This window comes from Acartia tonsa, chromosome 14 (genome assembly GCF_053477335.1).
Source record: "Acartia tonsa isolate MP-2025a chromosome 14, ASM5347733v1, whole genome shotgun sequence".
Lineage (NCBI taxonomy): Eukaryota > Metazoa > Arthropoda > Copepoda > Calanoida > Acartiidae > Acartia > Acartia tonsa.
In genome coordinates this window covers 37,066,066-37,081,419 of record NC_137273.1, presented here as the reverse complement: position 1 = coordinate 37,081,419, position 15,354 = coordinate 37,066,066, and the positions used below count along the sequence as shown (strand labels likewise).

The 15,354-nt window shown below is 32.0% G+C and overlaps 1 protein-coding gene across 1 annotated transcript in view; it reads left to right on the top strand.

Annotated features, from left to right (window-relative positions):
• The first annotated feature begins 2,408 nt into the window (after positions 1–2,408).
• Positions 2,409–15,354, top strand: part of LOC145305327 (uncharacterized) — a 35,250-nt gene continuing 22,304 nt past the window's right edge. Inside the window, exons 1-3 of the mRNA XM_080146938.1 lie at positions 2,409–2,561; positions 9,997–10,064; positions 14,374–14,446. Of these exons, the coding sequence (XP_080003064.1) occupies positions 2,534–2,561; positions 9,997–10,064; positions 14,374–14,446 (169 nt within the window). The 5' untranslated portion in view covers positions 2,409–2,533. The remainder of the gene's footprint in view (positions 2,562–9,996; positions 10,065–14,373; positions 14,447–15,354) is intronic.

Sequence of the window (15,354 nt, the reverse complement as noted above, 5' to 3'; positions counted from 1 at the left end):
AGTTTCTCTTACATTCATCCAATTGTCATTATCCGCCGGACCTACAAAGCCTACAATTGAATAGGCCATACAACCTGGGGCTGTAATTCTATCCTTGGCGACCCATTCGGTCACGTTTATCCTTTGTTGGACCGATAGCCGGTCATAAAAAGTGGCATTAATTGAATCATCACCTATGGTGTTAAAATGAGTCGTGTTAAGACTTTCGTTTAACGTTTTTTCCGCAAACAATGGGCCAAGATTTCCGTCCGCTGGGAGTTTTGATACTCTACGTTTTAGGTCTAAGATGTCGGTATCGGCTAATAATCTGCGATGTGATTCCGTGTCCTTAAACCCTGCCCATTTTGTTTCTATTTCGAGCTTCATAATCTCGGATTCTTGTTTTATTATATCTCTATAATGTGAGCGTAGGATCGTATCCTACCGACTGCGCCAAAATGACGTATGAGGGGATGTACAGACAGACCGGAATACGAGTATTCGTTTAACTTAACATTTAACGCTTCCGTTATGAGTTCTTTGATTTTTTCAGGGGAAAGCGGGTCTGACTGCGACTGCGAGGTACCAGGGACGGCCGGAGTCGGCGGAGCTGGCGGAGTTTTGGTTTTATCATCCCCCTTCTTGGCATTATCGGTCATGGTGCTGGAGTGTAGTGTTCGTTAACACTGCTTTGTCTACCACGAACTTTTTTAAGAACTTGGGAGTATCCCTTTCTTCCTGTTTTAGGGAGAAAATATGGAAATGTGTGAAATTAAATACTAGTGTGAAAATAAAAGGCGGGTTCCTTTTTATCTTTATTTGGCAGTTTGCCACGAAATAATTATTAGAAATATTCTGTAACAAATTGTTACTATAAACTGTTTCCGTGAATAAACTTAGTTATCAGGAAAATATTAATTTCACTTTGCAATCGAAGCTACTTTACAGTTTAATTTTGTCTGTACGTTAATAATTATCTATACCTTCCCCCCTCAAAAATTGAGTGGTAGACAAGACTGCGCCAAAATGACGTATGAGGGGATGTACAGACAGACCGGAATACGAGTATAGAGTAGCTTCGATACAATTAAATATCAATAATATAACAAAGGTATTTCTAAAAAAATACAATATTTATTAAGCAATTAAACTGGTTAGAATAGGCAGATTAATGGGATTATTATTATAGGATATATTTAATATGATATCAATTAAAGGCTTGGACGTCTCGTTTTCTGTAAAGGACAGAAAACCACGTGCACAGGAATATGGGACTAAGACTGTCGACAACCTAGCATATAGGTATACAGTCTACCAAGTGCAAGCTGATGGAGAGATGTTCTCACAAGGCCTGCATAAAATCAACTAGCCCCTCAACACAGCAGGATGGAGTATAGTGGCGGTTACAAGTGGAGGTCTGACTCAGCCAGAGAAGTATAGGAATGTGGACAGGGATGGAGATGCATAAACTTGGATGGTGAATACCACACTTGGCTGGAGGCTGCTATGACTACAAAAATTGGACCATAGTTCAATATATAAGTTTTCTTCATTAGCATGCACTTTGATAACATTTAGCTCACCATCATCACCAGTAAGAGCATTTTAAAGGCCATCATCTTCAAAATCAAGATTTTAAAATGGATTTTTTAACACATCAAAAAACATTTTTGTATACTTTTCAGGCTAATTTTTATTTTTAACATGTATTTAGCTTCATCCAAAAGACTGGGGGTCGGCAGCTGTCCTCTTGAGTGATAGGGATAGAATTTCTTTTTTTTCAATTATTTCTTATTTAGAAAAATCAATAAAATCTACCTTAAACTGTTTTTCATTATAATTAATGCATAAATCCCTTAAAAAATTGTTATTTTATCAGATTTAATTTTTAAAAATGGGGAAAAGGGCAAAACAAACGTTTTCTCATTGATTTTCTTTTGATTTGCATAATGAAGCGGATCGGTAAAAAATACAAAAATATAGATTTTGATTGAAATATAAGCATTTTACTTTAAACAGAATCTTTTTCTTTTATCATACGTGTTGCTTTAACAAATAGAAACAATGTACTGTAAAGCTGTACACTTATGGTCTACCGTAGACAAAATATCAAGGAAAATGTAGATTGCATAATGAAGTGGTTCTGGGTTTATAGTGTTTTAGTTCTATTCTCGTGTATAAATTTCCTAATTTATATTTTAAATAAAAAATAAGCTTTAGATCTTGGTAACCGCTTAACTATATTTAGGCTCTATTCTTCAGGGAATTTAACAACTGGTCCTGTGGTTTTAAGCTATTTTTAGGGGGGAAAATGGAACTATTTATATTTTACCTAGAGTGTATGTACAAAACCACTAGTTTTTTTAATACTAATAAATTATTGTATATCCCAATGAAATAATGTAAAAAAATTATTTATATTTTTCTATTTCAGATGAAATAAATGTAAATATAGTTAAAAATTTAACCACCAGAGGTCGAACAACAACCAAAACACAAAAACTGAAAAAAAATTTAACCAGAAAAAAAATCCAAGAAGAAAAACAAGGACAACATGTCATCAAAGGAAACCAGAGCTGTTGGTAAGTTTTATTATTCTTCTTAAATTTTTGGGTTTTCCAAATATCGCATTTGAACCACAAACGATTTTTTTTATATTTTTTTAAAGGTTAGGTTACATTAAACAACGATTTTAGGAGCCCTTTATGTATATTGCCCCTTAATATAGGACCTCATTTAGAGCCTACCGTAGAGGCTAGAATTATGCTTCTAAGTTAATAGGGGGCCAGTTGAGAGATTGCTTGGTCAAAATAAAGGTTTAGATGAAAGCACTTTTTTTCTTTAAATTTTTCTAACGTGGCTGCAAACAAGTCAGTCAGTCCATTGTTAAACAACTAAGAATATTTCTTTCAGTGAATCTTGTAATTCTTCTGATATCAATGCATCTCTAACTAGGCACGCAATTGGGTATTTTTAGTTATTACTTGTAAATTCAATTCTGGTTCTAGGTTTTTTTCATTTTGTGTGATGAGGGGGTAATAGTTATTTCTCGCATCGTATTATAAACGGCTTTCCGCGGATATAGAATGTACAATTATGAGGATATAACTAGTTTTTTTAGCCCCGTGGTGCCAAAGGCACCGGCTAAAAAAATGGTATTAATCTTATGATTGTACATTTTTATATTCGTAGAAAGCTGGATATAATACGATGCTAGACATAGTTTTTTCGTATGAATGAGAACCGGTTCCTATCCACCGGATTCGAATGAATACGATAAAAAGTTTTCTAGGTTTTACTTATCTCGAAAAGTGTTTTTTACACCTTCAAAGATCTTTATCAATGCCTCGTAAGGGCGGAATTCTCCTTCGATTTAAGTGATCATCTAGAGAATCCAGAGCATCATCCACGTGTAATGGGAAGCGATACTCTAATGCCAAAGGATATTGGGTTAAGCAACATCCATCAGACAACCAAACCTTTGATTGCACGACCTTTGTCTGAGAAGTCCTAACTGTGCATGGTAGTGAGTTGCGCCTGTTTATATGGGCCAAGACATTTCCCCTACGCTTATTATTTATGTCGCGCACCTGACATAGCAGATGAAGGAACCATTTTCAACATCTTTAGTTATGACGCGGTTTCGGCCCGAGATCCGAACCTATCACCTCCCCGTCGATGCGGATGCGCTATGTGTTTAACCAAGATCTTACTTAAATTGTAATGAATTAATGTGTAGCCTCTCAAAATCTAATGTTTTTATATTGTTTAGTATTCTACAAAGCGGTTTTTATTTATTTTAAAACTTTATTTTAATATTCAAAAAGAGTTCATGACAAACACACATACACACACTCACACACACACACACGCATCCCAACCACATACCAAAATATACAACCACACACACAAAATTACACAGAAACACACACACATACATACACACACACACACACACACAAACATACACACGATCAATTCAAATAAGAATTTTGAAACTATTTGAAAGTTTTCAGGATTCAACTTTTGTATGTATATAGAGGCGAGTTGGATGGGGTAAAGTAGGGTGTTGACCCACGCGTTAGAAAAATACATCATTGACATTTGACAAGATTCATTCGATCATATGGCATAAAATAATTATGACATAATGACTTGAGTATAGGGAACAATGGGCTATTTATAAGTCCCAAAAGTTCTATAACAACATATTTTCTATTCGTTAACTGAACAACTTTGGGGACCTCAGTGAATTTTGATTGGTTGATTTATTGAGTTGAGTGTTCAACCACTAATTTTAATCTACAGAAAGGGCAATTTTGTGTATCATCATTGGGGATGTTCATAAATTTATCGGTCATTGTCTTATCCCTTAGATCCATGATATGCTTTTCCTACTGTATTGAAACCCAAATTAAGTTACTATCTATAATAAACATATTCACACAAATATTTTTGGAATATACATCTGAGGTGGATCCTTTAAAAAAATTGGGATCACTGCCTCACCAAAATTGTTTTTGTTAAAAATCCTCCAAAATCATATAAAAATCTAAAAAAATTAAACGAAATCTTAGGTTAATAATTTTTCTATGATTTTAGAACACATTTCATTGGATTTTTATATAAATTTGTACAAAATAAAATTTTGTGATATGGCTACTATAGCTGTTTCAGATGCTAGATTTTTAAAGAACCCACTTATTCTGTATATTAAAATATCCTCGTTTTTAGTTCTCAGTAGACAAAATCTATAATACAAAGTAGCTTGTTGTCTGTCCGTCTGTCTGTCCGTCCGTCCGTTCCATAAGATCTCAGTAACCACTAAACCGATCGGATTCTACTCTTCAGGGTATATACCTATTGGTCCTGTGGTAGTTTTAAACTATTTACTTGGAGGGTGGGACACCCCAAACCCCTCTAAAAATGGGGTATTCCTATCCAGTTTTTGGTTTAGGAATGAATATTTTTTGCCCGATTGAATAAATGATGGAGCGATAGCTCATCATTTATTCATTCAATTTAGTTCTCATTTTAAAGGAAGCTTCACATGGTCTTTTCTTTACCTCCCTAACTAACTTTGATAGTGAATCAATTATTGAAAAAATATACCTATATATAACCCTTATCCAAAATAAGATAGGTTTGATTAACTATGAACATGAATTAAAAAAATTTAATTTAATATCTGTAAAAAACTTTGCTAAAAGAACTTAATATCTTGAATGTACATAATTGATGTTTACTTTTAAGTATTGAAGGGTGAAAAAATGCATTCTTTTATCCCTTAAATTGGCTAAAGCGCAGCTTCTCTTGAATTGTACTATGTCCGTGCGTTCATTCCTCATAATATACATGACTGATAATTAGATGTCCAGCAACAAAATGTGATTTTTATTTTGAGACAGCGTTAAGTGGCACCAAAAAATTACATCATACAATAAAGTTGACCAATGAGAGGCTAGTATACACTGTAATTGACCAATGGTTAAATTTATACTGGCCTCTCATTGGTAACTTTATCGTATGACGTTATTTTTTGGTGCCACTTAACGCTCTTTATTTTACAAAATTTGCTTCAACTTAAAAAATTATTTCAGAAACTTCTGCAATAACAAATATTATTAGATTCATGTAGCTGCGCTTCTTAGGGTTATTTTTATCCTCGTTTTTGTTGAATGCGTCAGCTTGAAGCTTCATCATATACATGCATTTTTTACTTTATTAAAAAACAAACTTAAATTAATGTTTTCTTCAAGATTAAAGAAATGTACTTTATTATTTTAAAACCATTCTTTGTGCTTTTTTGCAACGTCAAGTGGATTCGCCTTAGATGGAGTGTTTTTGAATGATTTAGAAATTTTTGGGGGTTGGAATAAAGTGTGGACAATCTATTCGACGGATATATCTCCTAGATTGGTTGACATAACCATCACCCCCCCCCCTTTAATCCTTCTCGACAAATGGCCTAAAACATACCCTGGACCATACCATAGCCTTCCAGATAATTGTAGTAAAAGCAGTTTAGTATTATGATGGGGTTTATGGGATCTTATAGAACATGCACATTTAAATTCATCAAATTTTTTTCAATGGGGAGGGGGAGGGGTATAACTGTATTAATAAACAGTTTTAAAGGGGGGGGGGGGGAGGGGGGTGTGGAGTAACGGTATTTGCACAAATATAAATTTTAGGAAAACGATTTTTTATAGTATTGTGTACTAGCTTCTCTATTCTATGTTATTTAAGAGATGGTGGAAGGGAAGGTACAAGACCCATGTGATATTTGTAGGAAAATGATTTAGTATTATTCTAAATTAGGCTATTACTATACATTTTTATAGCCTTGTTTACTAGCTATGCAAATGCAAGCCCAACACAGGGATATTGGGATATGTTGTGCCTATAAAAATGGCGTCATACAGTATACTGGCCCACCATTGGTCAATTAAAATGTGTAAGGGCCTATCAATGGTCAATTAAAGTGTATACTGTCCTACCATTGGTCAATTAAAATGTATACTGTCCTACTATTGGTCAATTAAAATGTATACTTGCCTACCATTGGTAATTCCGTCTGTTTATTGGCCTATCATTGGTCATTTGTTTGTAGGCACTATCAAGAACTTCGTTATATCCATGTAGTATTCTTAATTAAACTTGGCTTGGTTGAAAAAAGAACAGTATACTCTAATTTTAAAATGTTGGCCAAACTAACGAACCATATAGTGCCAAATAAAAAATGACGTCATACAATACAAATAACAAATGTTAGGCCAGTATGCATTTTAATTGACCAATGGTAGGCCAGTATACATTTTATCCTATCATTTGTATGGTATGACGTCATTCTTTATTAGGTACTATAACCTACTTCCTTTTTTGGGCATAGTTATTCTACTTCCTTTTCAATTTATGCAACGGGCCTGACAAAGCATCAGTAGGTATATTTGAAGTAAGTACACTACCTTTTTTCTTGGTTTTATCTTTTTTTTTTGACTTTTATTGTCTAAAGCAACACAACATGAGTGTTTATACAAAGTTGTCCAGTAAAATCTCTAAAATGGCCTTTATTATAATGCTTACAAGAGCCTAATATTGGTCAGGTTTTATTCTATTTTTGGGACCGTATATATCTAATTTTAATTTTCATGATATCAGTTTTGTATAAAAGTTTTTTTCTTGTAAAGTTGTAACCGTTACATCTTTTTTTTCCACAAAAAGAGTTTTTTTAAAATTAAATTAACATATCCATAACGGACGGAGAACCATATCGGTTCAGATGTTAGAGCAAGATCCTTAGCTACACACAGACACACAAACAGATATCCTGTTACTTTATATAAGAGCTCAAAACTTTACAAGACATATATAATATAATTCGTTGTTTTTTTTGTAAAAAAAAATCTACATAAAAACGTACTACCATACATACATATTACTATGTTATTTTTAAAAGCGAAGCTTTTCTATAATTAGGGTCGGTCCGTCCGTACGTCCGTCCGTCCGTCCGTCACGGATAGCTTTTTTCGTTAATTTAGACATGTTAGAATTGTCCTATCGATTTCAAATTTTGCATGGTGATTCCTTTAGTAGTTAGCCTGTTAGGTACGATTTAGAAAGTGTAGCAACTCAATAATCATTACCAAAATGTCCGTACGTCCATTTTAAACATGTTGATTTTTTTACTTTATTAAATAGCTTTTTTCGTTAATTTAGGCATGTTCGAATTGTCCTATCGATTTCAAATTTTGCATGGTGATTCCTGTAATAGTTAGGTACGAGTTAGAAAGCGTAGCAACTCTATAATCATTACCAGAATGTCCGTACGTCCATTTAAACATGTTGATTTTTTTTTACATTTTTAACAACAAATTTGTATGTGACCTAATTATCCGATTGGTCTGATTTTTGGTATACTGATTCCTGGGACAACAAAATACAATATTATAAGCGAAGCAACTTTATAATCAAGTCCTAAAAATGTAAGTATGTCCATAATCATTATCCTGTATCAAGCAGTTTTACAACAAATTTACTTACAATTTTGCTTTGACTCTTATACATTCGCATTCTGATTAATCAGTTCTGATATTATACAAGTGTTAATGTCCGTTTGTTCTACCGTTTCAGAGCTTCGCTTTTATGGATGTTGTCACCCTTGTTTTGGTATATTTTTTTCCAGAAAAGGGAGAGTCATTGCAATTTTATAAACAAGGATGATAATATTCATAAACAAGCAAAGCCAAACAAATTAGCAGATAAGACTTTAACAAATACATGTTACTGCAGTTTTTTCTTCTTTAATTTTTGAATAAAATATGATGGTACTACGTTGAAAAGTTGATTAAAATCTAATAATATTATAAACAGCTTTCCGCAGGTATAAAAATAAAAAAATTAAGATTAAACCAGTTTTGTAATCCCTAAGGGGACGAAGGCCTGGGCTAACAAAACTGGTAAAATATTTATATTAATGTTCGTTGAAAGTTGTCTCTAATACGATGCTATACATAATTTTTCAGTATTGCTGAGAACTAGTTCTAATCCGCGGATATTTAACGGTTTCGAAGCCATACTGCTAATACATTTTATGACAGTTATTAAATTTTGATTCTGGAAATATTGTAGATTTTAATGAATTTTCTAATAGTTTAAATCAGTTAATAAATAAGGAAGATCATAATCAAATTCTTTACACTTATTTATGGATGAAGTATTAGAGTAAAACACTAGTGTTTAAGAATTGTACGTCTCATTTCCGAGGATCTTGTGCCGTCTTTCAATTGGGTCTTTGTAAATCAACGAATATCGTCTTCAATATAAAAAAAGCTGGAACAAAATAGCAGAAAGCAATTTGCCAGCAGACGATAAAGGTCCTTAACACTGGGATACAGTTAGTTGTCTGGTTATACATCTATACTATACATAAATTGATGTACGGACATGTCCTAAAAACTTAGAAGCTATGCAACTCATAAAAAATATTTGCCTTTTATTATATGGTATTTATGTATGCTATAAAAGGTATGCATACAAATCCGCATATTATCAGAAATCGCACAGTTATTAAAGTTAGATGGAAGAAATTATTGCTAATTAATAAAAAAAAATGCCACCGTCGCTTAAGTCATAGCTCGTCGTCATTTAGGATTGTGATAAGTTCAAATATAGACATAACACCGTGTCATCTACTACTGACAAGTCAGATGCGCGACATAAATAGAGTATGTGGAATGCTTTAACCCAAAACAGGCGTAACTAATTATCATGCACAGTTAGGACTTCCAGACAAAGGTCGTGCAATCAAAGAGTTGGTTGTCTGTTGGGTGTTACAAAACCTTATACCTAAGGAGAGGTTAGTTATCCTAGGTTGTTCAACCTAACGTTAAATTGTTATGAACATCAGCCTCGCCTGTATGAGGTAATTGATAGGTATTAAATAAGAAAGATGAAGGGGGGGGGGGGTGTTATTAATTCATAAAAATGAAGCAGAGAGGAAAAAATGGATAATAATGTGCGGCCCTGACTATGAAAATGTACACTGCTATAAAAAAAGATAAACATACTTAATAACGTAGACTTTTCTGCTTAGTGGGTTTATTACCTCCATCCAACAAGTGGACCTTCAAGTGAACCCGCAACCTCCCCCCTCTCCCTAGCAGGGCTTACATATCCTTTAAATTAACCCTACCTAACAAGAAAAAAAACATAAAAACTATTTGTTTTGCAACTCTAGAAGCGGAGAGATACTTTGAATTAAAATAAAATTTATTGTTTATTGTCGACTAATTGACATTAACTAAAAGTGGCCACCGCTAAAATAAATTATGATTAATTATATTTTGTCCGATAAAGATATTATAATGGGGCTTATCTATCTATATAAGAGTTTTTTAAGCATTATCTTGATGCAATGAAGATGCCTTTTGCAACTGTTAAAAATTAGAAGATTTTGTGTAAGAAAAGTTCTCGCAAATATAGGTATTAAACAAGTGATTTTGTTTTCTTGTTTAGAGAAGTCTCGTATGAGGGAGAGTCGTCAAGAACACAGAACATATGCTCCTAACTATCAGTATAAGCAGGTATATCTATCTATCTATCTATTTATCTATCTATCTATCTATCTATCTATCTATCTATCTATCTATCTATCTATCTATCTATCTATCTATCTATCTATCTATCTATCTATCTATCTATCTATCTATCTATCTATCTATCTATCTATCTATCTATCTATCTATCTATCTATCTATCTATCTATCTATCTATCTATCTATCTATCTATCTATCTATCTATCTATCTATTTATCTATCTATCTATCTATCTATCTATCTATCTATCTATCTATCTATCTATCTATCTATCTATCTATCTATCTATCTATCCATACATCTATCTATCTATCTATACATCTATCTATATATCTATCTATCTTTCTATATGTCAAGAACACAGAACCTATGATCCTAACTATCAGTATAAACAGGTATATATATCTATCTATATATCTATCTACTCTATCTATCTAAATATCTATGTTTCTATATCTATAAGGACTAACTTAAATTCAAAAAGTCTCAGAATTAAAAAAAAGTAAGTTTGAATTTTTTTTGCTTCCTTAATTGAATCCAGGGCTCGGCACCCGCGCCTTAACCGCGTTAAAGCCACAAATTTAAAACAGCTTGTGAGCCCAAAAAAGATGGATTGTCTGTTTATGAACATCTTGAATACCTTTGTATTGTAAACATTACAATACAAGTTTGAATCTATCCTCTAGGCCCTGACATCCATCCTATTATATAAAGTAGTAAGCTTTTTGTCTGTAGCTAAGGATCTCGCTAGCCACTTAACCTATATGGTTCTCCTTTGGAGTTAAGCTTCTTATAAGTCCTAAGATGGTTTAAGGCTATTTTTTTCTTATAAATGTAATGGTGATAGTTTTAGGCTATTTTTCTGACCCTTCCATATTCCTTCGAATATAGGACCCCTAGATGTTTGGGGAACAGCTCCTAGTAAATAATAAAATAATAAAAAAGTAAATAAATGATATAAAAACAAGGATGACAACATAATCAGAATATAAATGAAAAAGAGTCAAAGCAAAATTGTGAGTAAATTTGTTGAAAAACTTACAGAATAATGTTTATCGACATACTTACAATTTTAAACTTGATTATAGAGTGGCTTTGCTTATAATTTTGTACTTTGTTGTCTCAGGTGTCAGTATACCAAAAATCAGAACAATCGGATAATTAGATCACTTAAAAATTTGTTGTTAAAAAAGAAAAAATCAACATGTTTAAAATGGACGTACGGACATTCTGGTAATAATTATAGAGTTGCTACTCTTTCTAAATCGTACCTAACTTCCACAGGAATCACCAAGCAAAGTTTAAAATCGATAGGACAATTCTAACATGCCTAAATTGACGAAAAAAGCTATCCGTCTCGGACGTACGGATGGACTTACGGACCGACCCTAATTATAGAAGAGCTTCGCTTTTAATAAATGCACCACAGCTTACATATAGTAAAGTTTATTTAATAATGTTGCACACAAATCCGGGAGGGAGGGGACATTGGACTGTAAATTACACTAGTACCCAAAGTTTTTAATCACTTTATCTTATTCGTGGCCTTAAAACTTTAGGAACTTGTAATGAAATGTGATTGGTTAATTACAAACTAGCTAGTAGTCCAAACTTTTTCACCAATGATTTTAATCGACGGGATAATTCTATTTATCCTCATTGGGGATTTATATCAATTCATCACCCATTGTCTTATCCCTTAAGATCCCTGTTTAAAGGTAAAAGTGTCCTAAATTTTACCAGTAAAATTGTTAGCTTTAGAAAGGGGTAATTTAGTTTATCCTCAATAGGGATTTATATCAATTTATCACCCATTCTCTTATCCCTTAAGATTTCTGTTTAAAGGTAAAAGTGTCTAATCTTTTCCCCTAATATTTGTAATCAACAAAAAGGGTAATTTATTTTATCCTCATTGGGTTTTTATATCAATTTATCCTCCAAGATCCCTGGCCTAAAGAAAAAGTGCCCTAAATTTTCCCAGTATAATTGTTTGCTTTAAAAAGGGGTAATTTAGTTTATCATCATTGGGTTTTTATATCAATTTATCCCCCCATTGTCTTATCCAAGATTCCTGGCCAAAAGAAAAAGCGACCTAAATTTTCTCAGTATAATTGTTGGCTTTTTAAAAAGGGGTAATTTAGTTTATCCTCATTGGGGATTTATATCAATTTATCCTCAATTGTTTCATCCCTTGATATTCCTGGAGGAAAATACAACATGATATAAAATAATACATGTAGGTTAAACTGTATACAATTGCATGTTATAAAAGTTTCAGGGGTTCATGGATATGTTAATCAAGTATAAGTTAACCTTTCACAAAAAAATGTAAAAATTACGTAACCATACAAAGTGTATAAAAAATGTAAAAATTACGTAACCGTACAAAGTGTATACAAAAATCAGACATATGACGTCATAAAAATGAGGGATTATCAATCGCTTTTTAAGGGTTTTCTTTCCCACATCTACTCTCATCTTCCTCATTTTTATGACTTTATTTAGCTGATTTTTGAGACACTTTTTATCTACTCAATAAGAATAAAAAAACTTTTTCATAATTATCTTTTATTTTATTTGCTTTCAAAATTGTTCATTATCGTTACGGGAATCGCCAGGCGAAGTTTAAAATCAATATTGTAATTCTAACACACCTAGAATAACGTTCATACATTAAGGACGTACCAACCCCAACTTTAGAAAAAATCATTTTAAAATAAACAATTTACCGATTCCTTTTTTCAATAAAGAAATGCAGTAAACCTGCCAGAAATTTTAATTAAAAGTGTAAAAAGCACATTTATATCATAATATTTAAGAAAAAAGGAACTTATTTCTAGAAAGTGACACCCAAATGGTCAGAACTTATTTCTGAGCTTATTTTCAGTACCTAAGTTGCTATGAGGGAGCACATTATAGTTCCTTTAAAAATGACGTCATACAATACAAATGACCAATGATAAGCAGTATACATTTTAATTGACCAATAATAGGCAAGTACGACGTCATTTTTTAGGCACTATAATCTGCTTTTTATATGGGCAGCTATTTTCCCTGTACCAATAATAAGCATCCAGTATTTGATTACCTTGGTCTGTCGGTATGTCAGTGAGGATTCAAAGACATAGATGCTTAATTTTTAAAAAGGTTTCGTGATTTTTATAAACGATTTTTTATGACAATTGAACATCTGATCAATATAACTTACTTTGTCCTTGAGTGATTCTTTTGTGCTTCGCTAATTATTGATGTTGCTATTTTAAATGTTTGGAGAGTTGCAATCACTCTATTAATAGGGGATAATGGCGAAGCCACTAAGTTTATTTTAAAAGTAATACTTTTATTTACTTTACTCCTTTCCGTTCTAAAATGATTGATTAATCAAATTATCCAAACTCCACCCTTCAAATTTTCTTTTAGAAAATTAAACTTTTCATAAACTTATATATTATGAAATAGGCTATCTAGCTATCAATCAATATGTCTATTTATCTATCTATCTATCAATTTTTTTGATCTGAATATCTATCTATCTATTCATCTACATAACTATTTTTCTTATCTATCCATGCATCTATGTATTATCTATCTCTTATCTACCTATTTATCTACATTTATATCTATCTATTTATCTATCTATCTATCTATCTATCTATCTATCTATCTATCTATCTATCTATCTATCTATCTATCTATCTATATATCTATCTATCTATCTATCTATCTATCTATCTATCTATCTATCTATCTATCTATCTATCTATCTATCTATCTATCTATCTATCTATCTATCTATCTATCTATCTATCTATCTATCTATCTATCTATCTATCTATCTATCTATCTATCTATCTATCTATCTATCTATCTATCTATCTATCTATCTATCTATCTATCTATCTATCTATCTATCTATCTATCTATCTATCTATCTATCTATCTATCTATCTATCTATCTATCTATCTATCTATCTATATATCTATCTATCTATCTATCTATCTATCTATCTATCTATCTATCTATCTATCTATCTATCTATCTATCTATCTATCTATCTATCTATCTATCTATCTATCTATCTATCTATCTATCTATCTATCTACCTATCTATCTATCTATCTATATATCTATCCATCTATCTATCTATCTATCTATCTATCTATCTATCTATCTATCTATCTATCTATCTATATATCTATCTATCTATCTATCTATCTATCTATCTATCCATCTATCTATCTACCTATCTATGTATCTATCTATCCATCTATCTATCTATCTATATATCTATCTAGACTGATGGTCACCAGCAAAGAGGAGGATATAATGGAGGACATGGAGGTCCTCCAAGGAATCAGATTCCCCAGGAAAAAAAGCATCCCTAAAAGTTCTTTTTTGAACATAAAAACTTTAGAAAATTAATTTCTAGCAAATTAATATTAAATTTAGAGAGCGAATCGGTTCAGTGGTTTGTAGTATCTAAGCTGACTTTTGAAAAAAAACTTTACTACTTTCTATAGTAAAATACATTTTGATATAAGATTCTTATAACCGAGCAGCTGCCATCTCATATATAACTAACTATATCTGTATATTTGCCTGTCCGTCTGCATGTACATAGCACTTTAGATGAATTTTATTTAAGGGGAAGAATAATTTTTTGTTTGCTTTATTTATTATGTAAGTCCTAAATATGTTGTCATACTTATATTAAAACTTATTTGTTTTGTTTTAATAATAACAATTGTAAAATTATTTTGTCATATTTAAAGCTTTATAGAAATGATTTAATTGTAAAAATATTGATTTAGAATAATAGTTATATTAAACAAGGATGACAACATTCATGAATAGCGAAGACCAAATAAATATGATGAGACAAAAGGACCAAAAAGTTATAGAGCAGTTGTTCAGTGTCTTAAAGTAGATAATCACAAAACCTTATATTTTAATGTGTATGAATAACGGACAGACCGACGGACCAAGTAAATTATATGCTGGATTCTCATTGGCACGGGGAATCTTCACAAAAAAAATTAGATGTTTATCTTGAATAGCAGCTAACAGACGGACTTACGGACGGACAATTCGAATGATGAAGCTTTGCTGCTAAAAATATTAGGTAATGTTATGACAGGAAGAAAAAAAATATGCGCATTTCCATGCGGGATCTAAAGGGATAAGACAATGGCCGATAAATGGATGTACATCCCCGATGATGATACTCAAAATTACGACTTCTGTAGATTACAATTAGTGGTTGAAACGATTGGACA